We start from the raw sequence: 22470 nt of genomic DNA on the forward strand, positions 1-22470 counted from the left end.
CAGGCCATGCCGATGAAAGATTTGGTGCCTAACTTTCAACACCTCCCATGGGCCACACTGGATTAGCTATCACTGCAGCCACAGCCCTCAAGGGCAGGGAGGGAGGAGGACATGGCGGATTTTGAAGCAGCCACCCCCATTTACAGCAGCTGAGGATCGGGTCCACTGTATGTAACTGAAAAATCAGCCCCTGAATTTCAATCTCCCCCTCTCTCCCCAAAACAAAACAACACGCTTGGTTCTTTTTAGGAAAGAGCTTACCTCTACGGGTAGAGGTGGTCCTGGGTGCCAACGTTGTCTGCCTGGGGCTGGAAGTTAAAGGAGGTAGAGCAGGGTCCCCTGGTGAAAGAAGACACAGTGAGATAGTTGCAAGAAGTGACACTACTGTGCCCTTCCATAGCACTCCTTGTGCATAAAGCTGAAAGCACAGTTACAGACGGTACTAACTTAAGCCACAGGGAGGGAAGGATTAGCTGCTCTGGGTTTGCAAACCAGGCAGAGTGAGAGCGAGGGGAAGTAAGATCGCACAGTGCACAATCTGTGGAACTCCTTGCCAGAGGATGTGTGAAGACCAGGACTTTAATAGGGTTCAAAAAAAGAACTAAATATGCTCATGGAGGACAGGTCCATCAGTGGCTATTAGCCAGGATGGATAGTGATGGTGTTCCTAGCCTCTGTTTGTCATAAGCTGGGAATGGGTGACAGGAGAGGAATCACTTCATGGTTCCCTGTTCTGCTCACTCCTGCTAGGGCAGTGTTACTTAAACTGTGTTCTGTGGTACCCCGGTGTGCTGCGAGGCAGTCGGAGGTGTGCCACGGAGAACAACAGAGTTCAAAATGGCCGCCCTTAAAGGGGCAGGTGACTTTTTTTTCCCCTCAAAAAAAATCCTTGGTGTTCCTCATAAAAAAATTATTGTTTGGTGTTCTTTGGTCTTAAAATGTTTAAGAAACACTGCTCCAGGGCATCTGGCACTGGCCACTGTCAGCAGTCAGGATAGCGAGCTAGATGGACCTTTGTTCTGACCCGAGTGTGGCCACTCTTATGTACTTAAGATGACTGTGCGTGGTACAGCCCTGAAGGCCTGACTCCATTCCTTGCTTTATTCACTAGATCACACCACTCCTCTCCACAACAACCGGAAAGAGAGGGTATGTCCACACTACAAAGTTAGTTCGAACTAACGTCCGTTAGTTCGAACTAACTTTCATAGGCGCTACACTAGCGCTCCGTTAGTTCGAATTTAATTCGAACTAACGGAGCGCTTGGTTCGAACTAGGTAATCCTCATTCCACGAGGATTAAGCCTAGTTCGAATTTACTAGTTTGAATTAAGGGCTGTGTAGACCCTTAATACGAACTAGTGGGAGGCTAGCCCTCCCCAGGTTTCCCTGGTGGCCACTCTGGCCAACACCAGGGAAACTCGTATGCCCCCCTCCCGGCCCCGGAGCTCTTAAAGGGGCACGGGCTGGCTACGGTGCCCGTGCCAGGTGCAAGCCTGCCAGCACCCAGCCAGCAGACCCTGCACCTGGCATGGATCGAGCCACCCACCCGATGTCCGTCCCCCCCCGCTCTCCCCCTCTTCCCGGGACCAGGCTGGCGGCTACCGGGAGCTTGCCCAGGACCGCAAGAGGCGGGCACCCGCCTGGGCTAGTGCAGACATCGTGGACCTTGTCCACGATCTCCGCACTAGGCACAGGAAAGTGGCCGGCTAGGGCAGGAGAGCTGCCAGCCTGGCCACCCAGGAGCAGGTGTACATGAAAATCAAGGGGGTCCACTGAGACCCCCGACCCTGAGCCCTGAGCTTACAATGGCCGTCCTGGGTCAGACCAAAGGTCCATCTAGCCCAGTAGCCTGTCTGCCGACAGCGGCCAACCCTAGGGACCCTGGAGGGGATGGACCGAAGACAGTGACCAAGCCATTTGTCTCATGCCATCCCCCTCCAGCCTTCCACAAACCTTGGGCAGGGACACCACTCCTACCCCCTGGCTAATACCACTCCATGGACCCATCCTCCATGACTTGATCTCACTTCCCTTTAAACTCTGTTCTAGTTGTAGCCTTCACAGCCTCCTGCAGCAAGGAGTTCCACAGGTTGACTCTTTGCTTTGTGAAGAACAACTTTCTGTTACTAGTTTGAAGCCTGCTACCCATTCCTTTCCTTTGGTGTCCTCTAGTCCTTCTTTATGGGAACTAATGAAGAACTTTTCTGTATGCACCGTCTCCACCCAACTCCTGCTTTTAGAGACCTCTATCCTGTCCCCCACCCCGTCTCCTCTTTTCTAAGCTGAAAAGTCCCAGTTTCTTTAGCCTCTCTTCATATGGGACCTGTTCCCAACCCCTGATCATTTTAGTTGCCCTCCCCTCTCCCAGCCTCTCTCTTCCCCTCTCCCACCTCCTTTTCCCAGTCTCCCCCAGTTTTGTTCAATAAAGACAGATTCCATTTTTGAACACAATTGTCCTTTATTTTGTACATCAAGAAGAGGGGCTAGGGAAGGGTAAGTGGAAGGAAGTGAGGGAGGAATGGGGTACGAGCCCCTGATGGGGAGGACTGGGCTGGATCTGCAGGCTTCTGGGGGTGGATCCTCTCCTGCAGCCCCCCAATTGCCCCCTCTCCCCAGATGGCAGCCTGCGGCAAGTGCAGCCGGGCTGATGGCCGAGTGCTGTGATGTGCCCAGTGTGGGTAGTCCGGGCACTCCAAGCCAGGACTGCTTTGCCAGCGGGGCACCCCTGAGAACTGTCTGTCCGGGGTGGGGGTCGGGACCCTTTAAGCACAGCCCTCGGCTAGCCTGAGACAGCAGCTCCCCGCTCTAAGTCCTCCTCTGATGCCCTGCCGGCACTGCTTCCGGCCATCCTTAAGCCCAGTTCAGGGTCCACTTAATGTGGACATGCTAGTTCGAATTAGCAAAACGCTAATTCAAACTAGCTTTTAGTTCTAGACGCGTTAGTTCGAATTAGCTGAGTTCGAATTAACTAATTCAAACTAAGTTAGTTCGAATTAGCGCCGTAGTGTAGACGTACCCCGAGTTACTCAGCTTGTGCAGGAACTGGAGTTCTCCAAAACGTAGGCCCCTGGGGGGCATTCCACTTCAGGGGGTATGCACCCCGGCGCTGTCTTAAGGTAGCAGTGTCTGCACAGTAGGAGTCGCATGACATGAACAGTGTCACAAGTAGCACGCACGACCTGAACCCTCTAGGTCCTTCTCTACCACTCCTGTGAACGCCAAAGAAGAGGGCAGGTAGCGGAGCACCCGCAGGGACCTATATCTCAAAGGTACAAGTTACAGCACAAGCTGAGGAACCTCTCTTTCTTGTGAGTGGAGACCCTGTGGTTGCTCCACTTTCGGGGTGCGTCCACACTGCACCGTTATTTCGAGATAACACTGCAAGCGTCTACACAGCCATTCCGTTATTTCAAAATCATTTTGAAATAACGGACGGCTTATTTCAACTTCGGTAAACCTCATTGTACAAGGAATAACGCCTACTCCAAAATACTATTTCGGAAATAAGGTGTGTGTAGACAGATGCTTCACTGCTGCTATTTCGAAATATCCCTTCCCAGGGCCATTCTAAGTTATTCCTCCCCAGTGCCTCTTGGGGCTCTAAATCGATATAGCACGTCTACATTAGGGAAGCCTGACTCAGACTAATTTTGAGGCTTCCCTTTAGTGGAGACACTCTATTTCAAAAGAAGCTATTCTGGAATAACAATTCTGGAATAGCTTATTTCAAAATAGCTGTGCAGTGTAGATGTACGCTAGGGCTACGTCTAGACTGGCATGATTTTCCAGAAATGCTTTTAATGGAAAAGTGCTTTTGCGGAAAAGCGTCCGTGCCAATCTAGACGCGCTTTTCTGGAAAAAAGCCGATTGCCATTTTCGCGATCAGGGCTTTTTTGCGGAAAACAAATCTGGGCTGTCTACATTGGCCCTTTTGCGCAAAACTTTTGCGCAAAAGGACTTTTGCCCGAATGGGAGCAGCATAGTATTTCCACAAAAACACTGACAATCTTACATGAGATCGTCAGTGCTTTTGCGGAAATTCAAGCGGCCAGTGTAGACAGCTGGCAAGTGTTTCCGGAAAAGTGGCTGATTTTCTGGAAAAACTGGCCAGTCTAGACACAGCCTAGGTGACTGGTTTGTATTTTGAGATGAAGTCCTTGAGGTTTCTGAATCTGGTCCGGGGTAACAATGTTTTGACATCTATGGTGTTGAGATGTGCCCAGATAAAGTCCAGTTGTTGTATTGGGATTGCAGTAGATTTGGGTCCATTTATTTATAGTCCTAGTGAGTGGAACAGCATGATTGTGGTTCGGACCACGTTTCTCATGTCTCAACGGATTGGGCCTTTGATTAAGCACATGTATAGCTAGGGAAAACACGATCCCTTGCTTCCATAGATGTGCTGCTACCACTGCTAAGTTTTTGGAGAAGACCATTGGTGCAGTACACAGGCTGAAGGGCAGGGCTGGCCCTACCATAAGGCAAACTGAGGCAGCAGGCTTGGGTGCCAGACTATGGGGGGGGGGGTGCCATGAGGACCCGGAGTGTAGAAAATTGTGTCTGCTGCTGGTGCATGTGTATTCTCTCTGCTCTAGATGCACAGAGAAGGTGGAGTGCTGTGCTGGAAGAAGGAGGGCACGAAAGACCTTTCAAACTTTTGGCCTAAGCGAGGAGACCTGGGGGTGTCTTTTGAGCTCCCCGCCTCAGGTACCAAAATGTTGTGGGCTGGTTCTGCTGAAGGTTAGTGTTCTTGTCCTACCGTGACTGGTAGGAATTTCCTGTGAGCCGGGCGAATGGGCGTGTGAAAATATGAGTCTTGTAGGTTGAGGGATGAAAACCAGTCCAGTGCTGGGAGTATTGTCCTCATTGGAGCCATCATGAACTTTAGGGACATTATGAATTTGTCGTAGATCCAGGCTGGGTCTCCAGCCACCGTTCTTCTGGGTCAGGGTGCTCCACTCAAAGAATTTATCTTTGACTCATCCGCCCCGTATCTCCGTCTAAAAATCGAGCTGCCATTAAGTCTGACATGAAAGGCACTGACCCCCCCCCCCTCCTTTGAAGTGTGGGGCTCCATCAAGTCCAGGAAAAGACTCCCTGTATCTCCAGTCAGCTTTACACGGGGGCCTAGCTGAGTTTTAAGGAACTTCGGGGGACACAGCAACTGTTTGGAGAGGTGTAGAACAGGGATGCCCCGGCCTCTCAGATGGAGTCCAGTTGTTCAGGTGTCTGACACACCAGCAGTGGGTTTCCCGCAGCACCCCGCAATTGGCCAGGTGCATTCCTGGGCCGAAGCCGAAGGGCCAGTGCATTGGTTTTCATGGTAAATCCTAACCCTGCGCTGGATCGCTCCGAGTGCCCCAAGCACAACACTCTGGGAACCTTTTACCTTGTATAAACATCTCCTTTCAGAGGGCAAAGCCTGCCCAGGCCACGTAGTGGTTCCCTGACAGCAGTAGGACTTTTGATGTCAACGGGCCCCCTGCTGCAGAATTTGGCCATGCTGAACACAATGGGCCGTGGTATACATGGGCTCAGCCACATATAACTCCACGTCAGGGATCATCTGGACCCCACATCATCCCAAAGCAGCTCAAGTACGTAATGATCATTTTCATCTAACCGATAGTCACTTCTCTCTGCCCCGGCACGTCATTTTCGGACACTGAATTCCCTATAGTTTGTTGTAGCTGTGGGTGCTTTGCTAATCAACGGGGCAGCATTTGAATCTCTCCTGAGGTGCAGCACACATACACGGGGAACACTGGGAGTTGCCCCTTCCCCCCTCCCTGCAGCAGGCCTGGGACTAGCACTGAGCAAAGCTGTGCTGTACCCCCCGGCAGCCGTTACTTACGAATACATATTATATTTGGCTGTGTCCAATGGAGCATGTTGGTGATACTGTCTTTTTGACACAAAATGAGACTGGATGTTCCTGCTTTCCTTTTGTAACCATCTTTGCATCTGTACCGCAGTGTGGCATTCAATAAATTATTATTGTTGACTTTAATTTCTGCATTGTTGACCTCCTCTGGTATGCTGCATCTTTCTGAAATGAAAAAAATACAAGCAGAGAGGGGAAAAAATGTATATAACACCAAAGAGCACATCATAATATCTTATTATATATTTTAGAAATGTACGTCTGTCTCTGTCTGTCTATGAGTCTGTTCAAGAATTCTTCCTAAATGGGTAAGAGCTAGGACCACCAAATTGGGTGGGCAGCTTCCTCTGATCATAACTTAAAGCCAGTTCAAGGTTTGGTTGTGCCAGGACAACAGGATGTGCCTGGAATGCAATTGTTTCCCATCAAACAGAAAGGGAGAGGTGGGAGAGCAAGGAGAGTTATATGTAGGATGGGGCTCTGCAGGTTGACCACAGGGGGGCAGTAAGGGGCTGGAGATGAGGACTGGGACAATTATAATCCCACTGGGCCGGCAGGCGGAGAAAGAGACAGTCATCTGTTTATCTGAGGATGCGTCTACACTGCACCCTTCACTCGAAATAAGCTACACAATGCGGGGAGGGTGTTGTACCAATAAAAGCAAGCAGGATCTTATGAGGGGGAGAAGGTAAAAAGCCACATTTATTGTAAAGATAATAATAAAAAAAATAAAGAAAAGATAGAAGCAAACAATGTTGTTTAACTACTTAACCCTTATACATATAAACATTCATTCATCCATTCGTTCAGGTTCTGTGTATTGTTATAGTTACCAGCCTGGAAGTTGCTTGTGACAGAATACTGGCCAGGTACTCTGTACACAAGTGATGGTAGTGGGGAGCGAAGTCCTGATCAGATGCGCATCTGAAGCTCCTGGTAGGCTGGCAGCAGAACCTTGGACTCTGATTCCATAGTTTTTTAGTCCAGTTCTTATAGGAATTTCTTCCTATGCCAGTCTATAGGAATTGCTGCATCATGCTGATGTCTCCAGGGTGGCTGCCAGGTGCTCGTCAGTGATCTCATCGGGTGGACCTCCAGTACTTGGTTTTCTCCACTTGACACCTTTTGGTCGCACTGGCACCTGACGCCTTCTTCAGCCCTTTGTTGCTGTATTCTCAGGCTGGCACCTCTCAGAACCATTCATTCATCGTCCAAGCACTCTCTCATACATTCGTACAGTATTTTGTATAATAATAAAAGTTGTAGTTACAAAAGTTTCTGGGTGGTATTGCTTAAAACATTCTCTGAGTGCTGAGTAAAGTTACAATGTTTTAAAGAGAACAGGCGTCAATTACGTAACACTGCCCTTAGTCAATTACAGGGCTTGGCTCCCATAGCAGAGTTAGTGGCTTGACAATGCATTGTTACAATGTATCTCTGCAATGTCAATTTCAAGCATCCCCTTGCACAAGCTTGCGCATGCCCTGGAGCACAGGGGGGAGTGGGGGGCTGTTTCTGGCTACATAGGATTATATTCTTAACAGTTCTAAGTAACATGACCTAATACATTATATTCTAAAGGGGCAATAATAATAATAAATCTAAACATTTAACAATCTTAACTAATAATAATAATAATAAGAAGAAGCCTAATAAATCTAAACACTTTAAGTTGTGGGGAACAAATTATGGGGAGTCACTTCCATTTGGGGGAATCATTTTCAATATATTAATATGTTATCCCTACAAGGGATAGCTCAGTGGTTTGAGCATTGGCCTGGCAAACTCAGTATTGTGAGTTCAATCCTTGTGGAGGCCACTAGAGATCTAGGGCAAATCTGTTAGGCAAATCTGGTCTTGCTGTGAAGGCAGGGGACTGGACTCCATTACTTTTCAGGGTCCATTCTAGGAGATGGGTATACAGCTACTCCCCAACTTTCAGACCAACACTTGGTCTATAACTCAAAGTGATAGAGATGTAGCCGTGTTAGTCTGGTGTAGCTGAAACAAAATACAGGACTATGTAGCACTTTAAAGACTAACAAGAAAAGTGTTTGTAACTTGGATCCCATAGAGTTTCATGGTGACTGCACTGTTCATAAGCATGGATTGCTGATTGTAACTTAGATCCACATTTACAACTGCTTTGGTTGTAAGGGGAGGTGGTGGTAACTCAGGGAGCAGCTGTATCTCCATTCATTTAATGTGAGTTACACAAACTGCATAGCTTATTTCAAATTAATTTCAAAATAGTTTCATTTTGTAATCTGTCTACATAGCTCCAAATTTCGAAATAAACCTCTATTCCGAAACGTCCCTTAATCCTCATGGAACGAGGCGTACAGAGACGTCGGAATAGCGAGCCCATTATATTTTGAAATAACCGGCTTGTTTCAAAGATGCAGAATAGCTATTTCAAGGTACCGGAAGTATCCCGAAATAGTGCCACAGTGTAGACGTACCCTGAGTGTCTCTCTGTCTTGGCAGTTCAGCAAGACTGAACATAAGAACGGCCACACTGGGTCAGACCTAAGGTCCACCTAGCCCGGAGTCCTATCTTCCAACAGTGGCCAATGCTAGGTGCCCCAAAAGAAATGAACAGAACAGGTATGAACAGGTAATCCTAATACCTGGATTTTGAGGAATATCCACTGCCACCACCCTAGTATTCCAAGAAAACCAGGGAAGAGATCACTTGGGAGACCTCCCTAAAAACCTCAGGGGTACCTCAAGCTCTTTTCCGCAAAGAGCTTGAAAAAGAAAAGAGAAAATACAAGCTGCAGTCTGTGGTAGCTGTCCCCTCGTCAGAGGCATGCAGACATCCACAGACAGATTTTCCAGGGCACAGAAATGAACCAATAACAGGTTAATTAAAAAAAAAACTTTTATTATTAAAACAAAACCATAGTTGCCAGCATAGTGACTAGCTGGAAAAGAGCCACCAATTAATCCAGACACACAGGGGAATCCCCTGGGCTCAGGACTTGGTTACAAAAGAGAGGAAAACCCCACTTTTAACAGCACAGACATTATTTACACATCTCCAAACCATAAAACAATAAAACCCGAGGAAAGGCCTCCCCATCTCCCTGTTACTTGGAAGAAACTGCTCTGACTCAGACAAAGGAGGGAAAAGTTTTAAAAAATCATTTGTACAGTTTGAAATCCCGACCTGCTTTGTTATTTTTGGCTGACCAGTTATCTGGCTAGGCACAGGGGACAGGCTGCTGGCCAGCCCTCATGGTTATGACAGTCACCCGTTTCCAGCTTCCAAACTTAAGCTAAAGACGCCATCCCTGCCCATCTTAGCCAACAACCATTGATGGATCTATCCTCCAGGAATTTATTTAGCTCTTTCTTGAATCCTGTTATAGTCTTGGCCTTCACAACATCCTCTGGCAAGGAGTTCCACAGGCTGACTGATACATACACCTTAATAAAAACAACTGAACCCATATTTAAAGTAAAAACTATTTTTTAACAAAAGCTGGTAGGCTATGTCTAGACTGCCGTGATTTTCTGCAAATGCTTTTAACGGAAAAGTTTTTCCGTTAAAAGCATTTGCGGAAAAGCGTCCGTGCCAAGCTAGACATGGTTTTGCACAAGAAAGCCCCAATCACCATTTTCGTGATCGGGGCTTTTTTTGCGCAAAACAGTCCTGAGCTGTCTACACTGGCCCTTTTGTGCAAAAACATTTCCGGAAAAGGGCTTTTGCCTGAATGGGAACGGCAAAGCATTTGCGCAAGAAGCACTGATTTCGGACAGTAGAACGTCAGTGCTTTTGCACAAATTCAAGCGGCCAGTGTAGACAGCTGGCAAGTTTTTCGACAAAAGCAGCTGCACTGCTAGATGCAGTCTAGATGCAGCTGTACTGTTTTAGCTAGCCTGGAGCCATGGGTAGGTACAGACACCTTTCTGCACGGATCCAGCTGCACCGTGAATGCCTTTTGCAATATCATTTATATTTTGTTCAGCAGCACAGTGATCTGGTTGGTGATGACACTTTGTATCCCTACTGTGAGTGTGTTCATTAGGAGATAAGTACTGGTGTGATACTCTGTACTTTGGGGGAGCACCCAGTAACTCCGCTAGTCCTCATCTGTATAAAGTGTACTATTGCATATTAAGCATGCCAGCAGGTATCAGGGAGAAGTTATGAGCTGCTGAAAGTCGCTGTTCTGTGTAAATAATCTCAGAGGGATAGCCATGTCAGTCTGTAACTTTAAAAACTACGAGTGGTCCTCTGGCACCGTAGAGTACATCTACACAGCGGCGCTATTTCGGGGTAACGTCCATTGTCCTGAAATAGCGTTCTGCGCGTCTTAACAGCACAGAAATACATTTGAAATAATGAGCGTTTTATTTGGGCTTCCTGTAAACCTGGTTGCACGAGGATTAAGAAAGACGCCAGAATGGCGATTTATTTCAAAATTAGCGCCGTGTAGACCATGCCAAATTTCGAATAAGCCAATTTCAAAATAAGTGACGCAATTTGCATAGCTCAAGTTGCGTAGCTTATTTTGAGGTACGTGCTACTGTGTGGATGTAACCTTAGAGCAGGGGTGGGCAAAGGGGCCTCCGTGGGTCAAATCTGGCCCTCCAAGTGGGTTGATCTGGCCCGTGGAGACCCAAGCCAATTAGGGCCTGAGAGTGGGGGGAAGCGCATAAAGTTTCATCCACCCTGCCAGGAGCACACAGTGCTTAGAAACGCCATGCGCACCTGGCAGAGTGGGAGAAGACTTTGCACACTCCCCCGCCCCCAAGGCCTGATTGGCCTGGGGGAAAGAGGAGCGCACAAAGTCTCCTCCCACCACCAGAGGCATGGGCGCCTCAAGGGGGAGGGGGCCAAAGACTTTGGCTACGTCTAGACTACATCCCTTTTTCGGAAAAGGGATGTAAATTAGACGTATCGGAATTGCTAATGAAGCGGGGATTTAAATCTCCCGCGCTTCATTAGCATAAAAATGGCTGCCGCTTTTTTTCGGCACGGAGCTTTGTTGGAGAAAAGCGCCAGTCTAGACGCTGATCTGTTGAAAAATAAAGCCTTTTTCAAAAGATCCCTTATCCCTCATGAAATAAGGGTTAAAAGATGTAAATCCCCGCTTCATTAGCAATTGCGACACGTCTAATTTACATCCCTTTTCCGAAAAAGGGATGTAGTCTAGACATAGCCTTTGTGTATTGCCATTCCTGATATCTGACTGTGTCCGTTTATTCTTTTACAACCAGTTTGGCCGATGTAGATGGCAGAGGGGCATTGCTGGCACATGATGGCATATATTATATTGGTCGATGTGCAGGTGAATTAGCCCATAATGGTGTGGCTGACGTGGTTAGGTCCTGTGATGGTGTCACTCACGTATCTACACCAGCGACACCCTCACAGGACCTAACCACATCAGCTACACCATCACGGGCTCATTCACCTACGCTTTACAAAAACCTGTAGAACACTTCAATCTCCCTGGACACACAGTAGCAAATTTAAAGGTAGCCCATCCTGCAACAAAAAAACGTTAAAAACAGACTTCAAAGAGAAACTGCAGAGCTACAATTCATCTGCAAATTTGACACTATCAGTTTAGGATTAAACAAAGCCTGTGAATGGCTAGCCAATTACAAAAGCACAACCAGGAAAGGTTACTCTCCTCTCCTCTTCCCCAGCCCCAGAGACATTAAAGGGGTAGACCCTGGATACGGTGCCTGTGCCAGCTCCAAGCCTCCCAGCCCAGAGCCACCAGTGGCCACCAGGGCCCTGACCCAGTGGCCCCAAAACATGAGCCAGCAAGCCACTGGCAGCCAGCCCTCCACCGCACCCCAGGAGCAGTCTGCCAGCTCGCAGGAGCCTGACAGGGGCTGGAGAAGGCGGGCGCCTTCCTGGTCCAGGGTGGAGATCATGGACTTTATTCAGATTTGGGGGGGATGCTCCCAACGTCCATGATCTCCGCACTAGATGGAGGAACGCGGCCGTCTATGGCAGGATAGCTGCCAGCCTGGCCACCAAAGGCCACATGCGAACCCAGGAGCAGGTTTGCATGAAAGTCAGGTTGGTCCAGCGAGACCTGCAACCCTGAGCCCTGAGCTTCCCCTCCCCCTTCTTCCGCTTGCTTCCCCCTTCCAGCTCCCTCCTCCCGGGTTTTCCCCGCTCCTCTTCCACCCTCTCTCTTCCCCTCTCCCACCTCCTTTTCCCAGTCTCCCCAGAGGTTCATCCCCCCCCCCGATTTGTTCAATAAACCCAGTTTCTATTTTTGAACATACGTGTCTTTTATTTGACATTATAAAGGGGGGCTAGGGAGGGGTAAGTGGAAGGACATGAGGGAGGAATGGGGCATGATCCCACAGTGGGGAGGACCGGGGAGGCTCTGAGGGCTTCTCGGGGTGGATGCTGTCCCTCAGGGCCTCCTGGATCCTGACAGCCCCCCGCTGGACCCCTCCGGATGGCAACCTGCAGCAAGTGCATCCGGGCTGATGGCAACGACCCCATGAGATGCATCGGCGTGCCCAGGGGAAGCTCTGGCTCCATGTGGCCGAGTGCTGTGGTGTCCCGAGTGCAGGCACTCAGGGCACTCCAAGACAGGACTGCTTTGCTGTCCCTCATCGAGGTAGAGAAGCAAGCGGGGAACCCCTGAGAACTGTCAGTCTGGAGTGGGGGTAGGGTCCTTTCAAGCACGGAGCTCAGTTAGCCTCAGGCAGCAGCGCCACACACTAAGTCCTAACCTGATGCCCTGCTGGCACTGGTTCCGGCCAGTCTTAACTTGAGTTCAGGGTCCACTCAGTGTGGACGTACTATTTCGAAATAGCAAAATGCTATTTCGAAATAGTTTTTGTGTTCAGATGCGTTATTTCGAATTAGCTTAATTTGAATTAAATTCCATCGACTACTCGACTAGTCAATTAACCACAATTTAACATCCTTACTTTGTATAAGCTGAGTCAGCTGCCCGTTGAGGGAGGATCCCAGATACCAAGCTTGCACGCTGGATGCTTAACACAGCAACATATGACACTGCAAGCCATAGTTGCTTTTATAAACAGCTGAATTACATTCTTTGTTCAGGATGGGCATCCTGCCTGCAATAATACCTTCCCTTCCAAGCACTGAAACAACAAATAAAATCCCTGCAAAGGTTTTAAGATGATTATTACGCTTTCTTTGAAGACAGAGACCGGAGGAGAGAGACTTTGGATATTTCCGTGAACGCGAAGGTATTTTTTTCTCTACATTCACAGACTGAACCACTCCATTTCAGATCCATTCTGTGTTTGTTTTCATAGCCATGTTTCTTCTTGTCCTGTCTGTAAAATATGCTCCTTGGACTCTGGTGATTTGATTTGAGGTCAGACATGTTGTCACGGCTCAATTCCCCAACCTGGCCCTTTGAGTGTAGAGATGGGGGCTGGCTAGCAGAATAAACTCTGTAAGAACCTGTTTCTATAACTCCCAGAGACAAACTCGTCCGGTCTCAGTTGCTCTGAGATGCAAAAAAAAAAAAAAAAGGAATTTGCTGCCACCACCCAAGTGACATAAAATAAAAATATATAAAATAAACCCTTTTCCAGGGAAGAGATGACTTGGGAGTCCCCTTCTCCTGCCCTGCCACAGTTTCCATTTGCTTGGAGTTGGGAAAACAAACAGAGGGAATTCACTCTGCTCCTTCCAGATAACTTACGCACGTAGGCTTAAGGATGCAAAAATCACCCAATACTGGTTAATCAAAACCGAAAGGAAAATATTTTTATTATCAAAACAAAACTACTGTTGTAGTAAATGACAAGATGTTAAAAACCATGGATTGAAATAGACTCAGAAGAAATTCCTGGGTTGTAACCCTTAGTTACAAAAGACAAAAACAATTAACCAGCTCAGACATGAGTTCCAAACCCCCAAACAAGGAAAACAATAAAATGTAATGGACTAGTTAAACTTTTACCTACTTACACATTTCAAGGAGTCCATTACTGGGAGAACCGACTCCCTGGTTACCTGGGGAAAAAACTGTTCTGATCTCAAACAACGAGGGGGAAGAAGGGAGAGGAGAACCCTTCTCGGTTTGAATTTCCTATCTGCATTTCATTGGCTGACTTCATTGACTCAGGTGTATTTCCACAGTTGCTTAACCCTTTCCTCACTCTTCAGGTAAGTCAGACCCTCCTTAGCAGCTCTTATTCATGACACATGTGCATCAGGACCTCATGCACTTAATACCAACTGACACACGAGTAGCAGCATCCCAACAGAGGAGATGGATAGTTTATTGGACCCCCCCACCTCCAAGATAAATTTCCTATGTCTAGTGCCTGCATGGATACAAAATTTGTGTCTGCATAGAGAAACCAGATGTCCTGATTATATAAGCAAAATGAGGGCCAAATCGGACAGTCTCTGTGACAAAGGATAAATGTGCACATCAGGAATGGTAACACACATAAATCTGTAGGGAAGTGGTTCTTATCCTGGGGGTAATTACCCCTCGAGGGGTAATTTGCCATATTTCAGGAGGTAATAAGTTTAAAATACAATAGCTGTTCAATGTTGTTCAACATAATGTATGAGGAAACAAAATACAATAAAAATGATTAATCATAATTTTCATTTTGTCTATTGTCATTTTAAAAAGGAGGAGGGGTAATTTTGGTTTATTGGTAAACTTAAGGGCTAACAATGCCAAAGAGTTTAAGAATCACAGCTGTAGGGGAACATTTTAACCTCTCTGGACATTCAATAAAGGATTTAAAAGTAGCCATTGTACAACAAAGGAATTTTATAACCTAATTACAGAGGGAGACTGCTGAACTGGAATTCATTTACAAATCTGACATCATCAACTTGGACTTCAATAAAGACATTAACTGCCTAATGCACTACCCATGCTTTTGATATTCACTCTGGATCTCACCTACAAATCATGCTGGACCCATCCTTTAGAATCTAAAATCTAAAGGTTTATTACTAAAAGGAAGAAAAGCATGAGAGTGAGGTTGTTAAAGGATAATACATTACATGCATCGAATCCCCCAGTTCTCGATGCAGGCTCTTGGCAGAGATGTTATAACTGCTGGCTTAAAAGTCACTGGTGTACATCCTATGTCAGGATGGGTCCACAGTACTTTCCGGCTCATGGCTCCCTGCAAGGCCGCATCTGGGATCGAGAGCTGAGCTGAAGACCAAAAAATGGAGACTGCCACATGGCATTTTAGATCCATCCCTGGTCTCTTCCAAGCTGGAGAGAGTCGCATGCTCAGTGGCCAGGTGTGTCTTTTGCATTTAGAGATCCACTGACCCTGTCCAAATTAAACAAGCCCAATTTTTTCAGCCTTGCCTCATAGCTCATGTTTTCTAGACCTTTAATTATTTTTTTGTTGCTCTTCTCTGGACCTTCTCCAATTTGTTCTCATCTTTCTTGAAAAGGGGTTGGCCACAACTGGACACAAGACTCCAGTTAAGGCCTAATCAGTGCGGAGCAGAGTGGAAGAACGACGTCTCGTGTCTTGCTCACAACACTCCCGTGAATGCCTCCCAGAATCACGTTTGCTTTTTGTGCAACAGCGTCGCACTGTTCACTCTTGTTTAGCTTGTGATCCACTATGATCCCTAGATCCCTTTCTGCAGGACTCCTTCCTAGACGGTCATTTCCCACTTTGTTCCACGCTGGCACTCCAGCCCCAAACCCACCCTGCAAAGCTAGGGGGCCTGTTCTGCACAGCAGGGGGAGAGGATGCGTAGGGATGGGGAGGAGAAAGCAACTCTGTGCCCCTTCCTAGGGCTGGGAGAACAGCAGCACAGGAAACTGCTCACCTAGAGGCTTTCTCCACTGCTCCCATTGGCCGGAACCCTGGCCAATGAGAGCAGCAGGGGGCAGTGCTTGGGGGGGGGGCGGAGCCAGGTAAGTGCTCTTTATACCCCTCACCCCAGATCCCGCGTCCCCATCGCCCTCACGCACGCCCCTTCACACTGAGAGCCTGCATCCCTACCCTGCTCCTGCATCCTCCCTTCCAAGCAGACCTCCCCACCCCCAGCCTGCTCCTGCACCCTTCTTCCCAGCCAGACCCCCCCCCATCTTGAGCCTTTATCAAGGCCAGAGAGAACAACTTGCAGTAATCAAGGCATGAGATGATGAGCGCCTGAATGAGATTTTTAGCCATGCACCTGGATGGGAACACCATAGACTAGTGATGTTATGCAGAAAAAATGTTCCCTACAAATTTATAGCTGGAGCGACAGTGCCAGGCCACAAATTCTTGGCGTGTGCGTGTGTTTTATTGCAGGAGTCCGTGAGGGGCATCCGGGGACTGGCTGACACTGCTCTTTCGGTTTCCCTGCTTAAGATGGAGGTTTTCATTTTCAGATTCTCTCCGCTCCCAGACTGAGGAATTCAAATCGCCTCCCTGTCATTACTGGGTACACAGCAGTGCTGGAAGCTTGCCCAGGGCATGGTTGAGACCTACAGAATCAGATCCTTGTAGCAAAGGCCTTGCCCCGGGGTAGGTACAAATCAAGCCTTGGTTTTTTAACTACAAATCTTTTATGTACATCAGCTTTTTGTTGATTTTGAAAATCAGCACAACAACTAGATTTCTCTCGCGTTTAAATAATACGTTACAATTAAATCTCACCATAAACATGCTCCGCCTAGTTACAGCAGGAGTGGGGACCCTTTTTTGGGCCGGTGCTGTTGACCCACAGAAAAATCAGTCAGGGGCTGCACAAATGAGAAGCCAAAATCCCCCCAAAAACTCTCATAGATGTGGTCCCCGACTAAGAAAGACACTTCCCCACATTCCCCTTGCACACCAGAGCCTGGGGGGGCCGGGTTAGTAGATTTTGTGTGCCACAGAGGTTGAGGGGAGGCACGATAGGGGGGCTGGAGTGCCAGCATGGGCTCCCCAATGCTCCGGGGCTGGATCCAAGCAATCCCCTGGGCCCAACGCCCCTCCCCCCCCAAGTTATAGTCTCATAACAATGAATGAACGGCTCTAGTCTGTCCAGCCTAACTACTAGCTCTTGCGTCTTGAAAATTCTGGGCTTTCAGTTTCTCAGCAGACTAAAGTCACATGTGCCAAAAAAGGCACAAGCAGGATAGGATTGTTGTTGTTCTGTGCTTATGTGGTGGTGAAGCCCCCAGAACAGAATTATGGAGCAAAAAAATATATATTTTTAAAAAGGAGGCTGCCCCTTTAAGATGGCCACCATCTTGGGTGCCATTTTTAAAATCCCACAGCTCCACCCGGTAAGCACAGGGGGTCGGGGCAGGGTATTTGGGGGGGTGCAGAAGCAGCTTTGCAAACTGCACTTTTAGGGGGCAAGAGCCACGGGTTGGCCATGTTTGGTGTTAAGGGAGGCATCACATGGCCAGCTCCCTGGTCTCTGCTGTTCATATGGGCCAGAGCAGTGTGCACTCCACTCCCACACCAGCCTGGCACCCCCTCAGCCTGGCGCCCGACAGGTGTCCCCTCCTGCCCCCCTTCACTACGCCTCTGCGGTGCTCCTCACTTCCCCGCCCCCACCAGGTGTGGCAGGGGAAAATTGTCCTCACCGGGCTTCTGTCCCAGGAAAAATAGGAAATACCGGACATTTCACATGGCCAGTATTTCCTGTTTTTTTTACCGGACGGAGCCCGCAAAGACTGTCTGGGTGAATACCTGAAACCGGCAACCCTACTTGGCCAACAAGTATAGGAGTCATTTTAACATCAAAAGTTAAGTATGGGACACTTCCAGCCCACTTCACTAGCCTCAGTAGCACCTGTCCTATAATTGATAGGTACCGGGTTTTTTTCTGTTATAAAGTATTCGGTTTCTGTTATTCCTCTCCAGTTCATCACCTGAGGACGTGGGTTTTGCCCAGAAAAGCTCATGATAATATATTTATTTAACCACCACCACACAGATTTGAGCCTGGGACCTCAGTGTAAGAGTCTCTACAGCTTGAGCTATAAAGCCAGCTGGCTCTTAGCTTAGGCTGTAGAGCTCCCTTGTTCTGAGCTCTTGTACATAGTCTAAGTGTCTCTCCATGGGACAGCGCACTATGTCTACACTGCCCCCTCTTGCGCAAATAAACATGCAAATGAGATGAAGTGTGGAATATCGCTGCGCCTCATTTGCATAATTAACGAGGCTCCGCTTTTGCACAAGAGGCTTTTGCGCAAAAAGGAGTCATCTACACGACTCCTTTTTGTACAAAACCCCCCTCTTGCGCAAGAGCTGTTCTTCCTAAAAAAACGCGGAAGAAAGGCCTTTGCATAAAAACGGAGCCTTATTAATTATGCAAATGAGGCACGGTGATATTCCACGCTTCGCCTCATTTGCATAGTTTTTTGCGCAAGAGGGAGCAGTGTAGATATGGCCTAGGTGTGTGGGTTACATCAACACTACCAGGTTATTTTGAAATAAGTGATTTTGAAATAATAACTCCCGAAATAACTATTTTGAAATAAGCGTATTCCTCTCCACAAGCAGGAGTTATTATTTCAAAATAGCAAGCCCTTGATTACGAAATAACATGTTTGGTAGTGTGGATGCTCACCTTGTTATTTCAAAATCATTCCCCAGTGTAGACATGGCCGAAGGTGCCACAGGACTACCCATTATTTTTAAAGTTACAGACATGGCTAGCCCTCTGAGACCAAAATGAAGTGTATACCAAGTGCAATCTTGTCTGTTTGGATAATTTGGCATCGGCTCTACATCCTTGCTGACGAAAATGTAAATGATTAACTGAATAACAGCGAGAAGAACTGAGGAGAACGACTATTCAAAATCATTTGTGAATTTGTTTCAGGATAACCATTTAAGCATAAGAGACTCAGAGGCTACGTCTACACTGGCCCCTTTTCCGAAAGGGGCATGCTAATTTTAAACTTTGTAATAGGGAAATCCGCAGGGGATTTAAATATCCCCCGCGGGATTTAAATAAAGATGTCCGCCGCTTTTTTCCGGCTTGTAGAAAAGCCGGAAAAAAGCGTCTAGACTGGCCCGATCCTCCGGAATAAAGCCCTATTCCGGAGGATCTCTTATTCCTACTTCAAATCCCCCGCAGATTTCCCTATTACGAAGTTTAAAATTAGCATGCCCCTTTCGGAAAAGGGGCCAGTGTAGACGTAGCCAGACTGTTTATCTGCAACCACTTCAGAGTCACCCGTTGGTACTTTTAGCAGCAGCTAAACATCTTTCAGACAACAAAGCATCAGCAGCGAGCAAACGATTTCAGTCATCCAGTAAAACCACTGCCAGGGATGGGTTTATAGTCAGGACTAGCAAATATCAACCAGAGATACTACAGATGAGAAAGACTGCTCGGTTCATTTATGCCACAAATTCTCCTTTCCACATTGATAACCATAAACACCTTCGTTGACATGGTTAAGTCCTTACAACCAAGCGACCTTCCACCCGACAGAACAGACAGTGGTGGAAGGTCACTAGATACAGCGTATGAGAAGGAACTTGAACGGAGTGCAAGAAATACTGAGGGGAAGTTTGCCAATTTAAGCTTTGATGGGTGGAGCAAGGTACACAATGATCCAGTAATACATGCCTATGTGACCACAGAAGAAGCACTTGTACCTCTTTCAGGAACAAAAGATATATTGAGAAATGCCCACACAACCGCCTATTTCCACGAAGGGGGTGTGAAAGCTGTAATAAACTGTGAACAAAAATTCAGCAGTCGTGTTCGCAGTTTGACCGACAAAAGAGGAGAAGATACTCAGAAGAAGAAAACATGTCCATAACTGACATTTTCTTCACCGTCACTGAACAGAGCAGCAAGAGTCAAGACTAATTCTCCCTCAAGAATTTCAGTGGAATTCTGAGGTGGTTTTGAACAACGCATTAAGATTGGGCCTTCTCTCATATAACATTGAGAAGAAAACCAGGATATAAATAGATGGACGTATCTCGTCCAAAGTATTTAACATTGGATTAAGGAGGAAGGGAGAAGATACTCCCAGGCTACGTCTACACTGGCATGATTTTCTGAAAATGCTTTTAACGGAAAACTTTTCCGTTAAAAGCATTTTCGGAAAAGCACGTCTAGATTGGCAGGATGCTTTTCCGCAAAAGCGCTTTTTGTGGAAAAGCGTCCGTGGCCAATCTAGACACGGTTTTCCGCAAAAAAGGCCCGATCGCCATTTTCGCCATCGGGGCTTTTTTGCGGAAAACAGTACTGTGCTGTCTACACTGGCTCTTTTGCGCAAAAGTCTTTCGGAAAAAGACTTTTGCCCGAACGGGAGCAGCATCGTATTTCCGGAAAAGCACTGACGATCTTCCATAAGATCGTCAGTGCTTTTCCGGAAATTCAAGCAGCCAGTGTAGACAGCTGGCAAGTGTTTCCGCAAAAGCAGATGATTTTGCGGAAAAACTTGCCAGTCTAGACACAGCCCCAGGATACAGAAGCCTACATCCATAGCCTTCATTAAACACCAGGGAAATTGCCGCTGCATTGCAGATGCTGTGGAAATTGGGAAGTCGCTTCAAGAGACGGTGAGGAAAGAGTGACCTCAGCAGGAAGTTAAACTCCTAAAGAAACAAAAAGAGATTTTAAAAATAGAGGTTTTAAAACCACGATTGAGCAATGTGGTTCTAGTGTTAGCTCCTCGCTTCTCCTCTGGCTACTTGCCGGGTTAAAAAATTAGCCTCTACTACCCAAAAATGCCCGCCACTTCCTGGCTGCTTTCCCTGCCTCGTCCCTGAGATGAGAGGCAGCTCTTCTTTCGCTGCCTTAATTCTTCCCCCGCCCCTGCATTTCCTCCCTCTTGCCTCGGAGGGGATACTGCCCTCTCCTTGCCGGGCAGTATGACTGCTCCAACTTCTCCACTCCTGGCCAGAGCCCAGGTAGAGACGTCCCAAAGCAATGGGAGGCAGAGAAGTCTTCTTGCTGGGTTTCGCCACTTCCTCCCATGCAGTCATGGGACTCTCTGCAGAGCGCAGGGCACTCTCCCACACAGCTCTGCCTGGCCTGGACAATCAGAGGAACTTCTCACGTTATTGCAAAAACCCCTCCTGCCGCTTCCAGACTCCCATGACTCAAGATCAGTTGGAACGCTGCCTCCCCCGGGCTATTGAAGGAGACGCCCTTTCCCTACCACCATACCCCAGGCTGGGGGATTTGTCCTTTGATTCTTCCGTCTCCCGCCCCCTTACTGTTCTCTCCACTCCCCTCAGGCTCTTCCCTGCCCTTGTGCCATTAGCTAGTTGAAATACTGGGCCTCTGGTTCAAATGTGGCCCAGGACCAGAAAGGGTTAACCAGCTCATGGGCTGAATGACCCAGGGTCAGCCTTTAAAGACTTGCTGGGAATAGGGATGTAAAATCTTGTGTGAGTAGTTAACTGGTTACACATTAAGTTTAACTGGTTAACTTATTAAACAGAGCAGGTAGGGAGTTCTAGCCAGACTGAAACACCCCTGCCTGCAATGCATCAGGGCCATCCGTGCTGCAGTTGGGGGCTGCTCCAACCGGGCCCTCATGGGGCTGAAGTAGTCCCTGCCCATGGCATATAGGGGATTGCTCCTGTCCCCACTAGTTAACCATAACCAGTAAGTCTCACCCCGTTAAGCTAGTTGGGAAGATGGAAAAATAACGAAGTGGGCTAGTTGGGAAGATGCAAAAAGAATGAAGTGAACATTACAATCCATGTTCCCGCTAATCGTTTCTGTCCACGTGTGGATTTTTTCTGTGTGGAAGAAATTTTGTTGTATGCACTGAGGCATGTGCTAATGTGCACCACCGGAAGAAACCCAAACCTCGCTGTGGGCGCTCTGCTAATCCGCCGGGCAGGATCTGAATCTCTCCCGAGTGGCCGCCCAAGCGCACAGCTTTTGGGGGATGCTCGTTACGAGAGAGCTTGGACGTACAAGCTTGCATTGTTCGAGCGGCAGAATGGTGGGTGTTCGCTCTGGTCTGGGGATGTGAACAGACCATCCTTGCCCGTTACGACAGCTTTGATTCGAGATCGGTGGCAGTGCCGTGGATACTTGTAGCAACGTCCACATCTGGGAAGAGAAAACGTGCTTTTCTCTCCATACACAGGCGGGGTGGGAACTATCCAGGGGAGAATTTCTAGCTAGACCTTGAGATCAGCTCAGAATCTAATAATACATCCAGGCTGTAAACCAATAACAGAAAGAGACGGACAAGGCGACTGAGGGAATCTCTTTCATTAGACCAGCTACTGTGGGGGAGACACAAGTTTTTGCACCTCCTCAGCGCTTACTCCCACCGGGAAAGCTTTTGGCTTACCCACAGCTCGTCCCCCCTTCATCACGTCTCCGTGGAGTTGATCCTCATCCATCCCACAGGCTTATCTTTACACTGAGTAATCCACGACGTGGCCCCAGCAGAGAGCCGGGGGTCACCAGTACATTGGAACCCTACCCTCCTGTCCCCATGCTGACCCCAGACACACACGGAGCAGGTTTAGAAGAGGAGCGTCAGAGGCGTGCTTTGCGATTCAGAAAGCCTTTATTATCGCACACGCAGAATGGGAAGCGAATGTCTAGGAAGGAGACCCGTAGAAAGGGATTTGGGGATCAGAGTGGACCACAAGCTGAATAGGAGCCAACACTGTGACATGGTTGCAAAAAAA

The 22470-nt window shown here is 47.8% G+C and overlaps 1 protein-coding gene across 3 annotated transcripts in view; it reads right to left on the reverse strand.

Moving 5' to 3' along the window:
- Nucleotides 1-22470, reverse strand: part of IL15RA (interleukin 15 receptor subunit alpha) — a 112317-nt gene that overhangs the window by 25385 nt on the left and 64462 nt on the right. For all 3 annotated transcript variants that reach the window (XM_075925177.1, XM_075925172.1, XM_075925165.1), the window contains exons 2-3: nucleotides 5857-6051; nucleotides 262-339 (exon numbers count right to left, since the gene is read on the reverse strand). In XM_075925177.1, the coding sequence (XP_075781292.1) occupies nucleotides 262-339; nucleotides 5857-6051 (273 nt within the window). The remainder of the gene's footprint in view (nucleotides 1-261; nucleotides 340-5856; nucleotides 6052-22470) is intronic.

The sequence above is a fragment of the Pelodiscus sinensis genome, chromosome 1 (genome assembly GCF_049634645.1).
Source record: "Pelodiscus sinensis isolate JC-2024 chromosome 1, ASM4963464v1, whole genome shotgun sequence".
Taxonomy (NCBI): Eukaryota; Metazoa; Chordata; order Testudines; family Trionychidae; genus Pelodiscus; species Pelodiscus sinensis.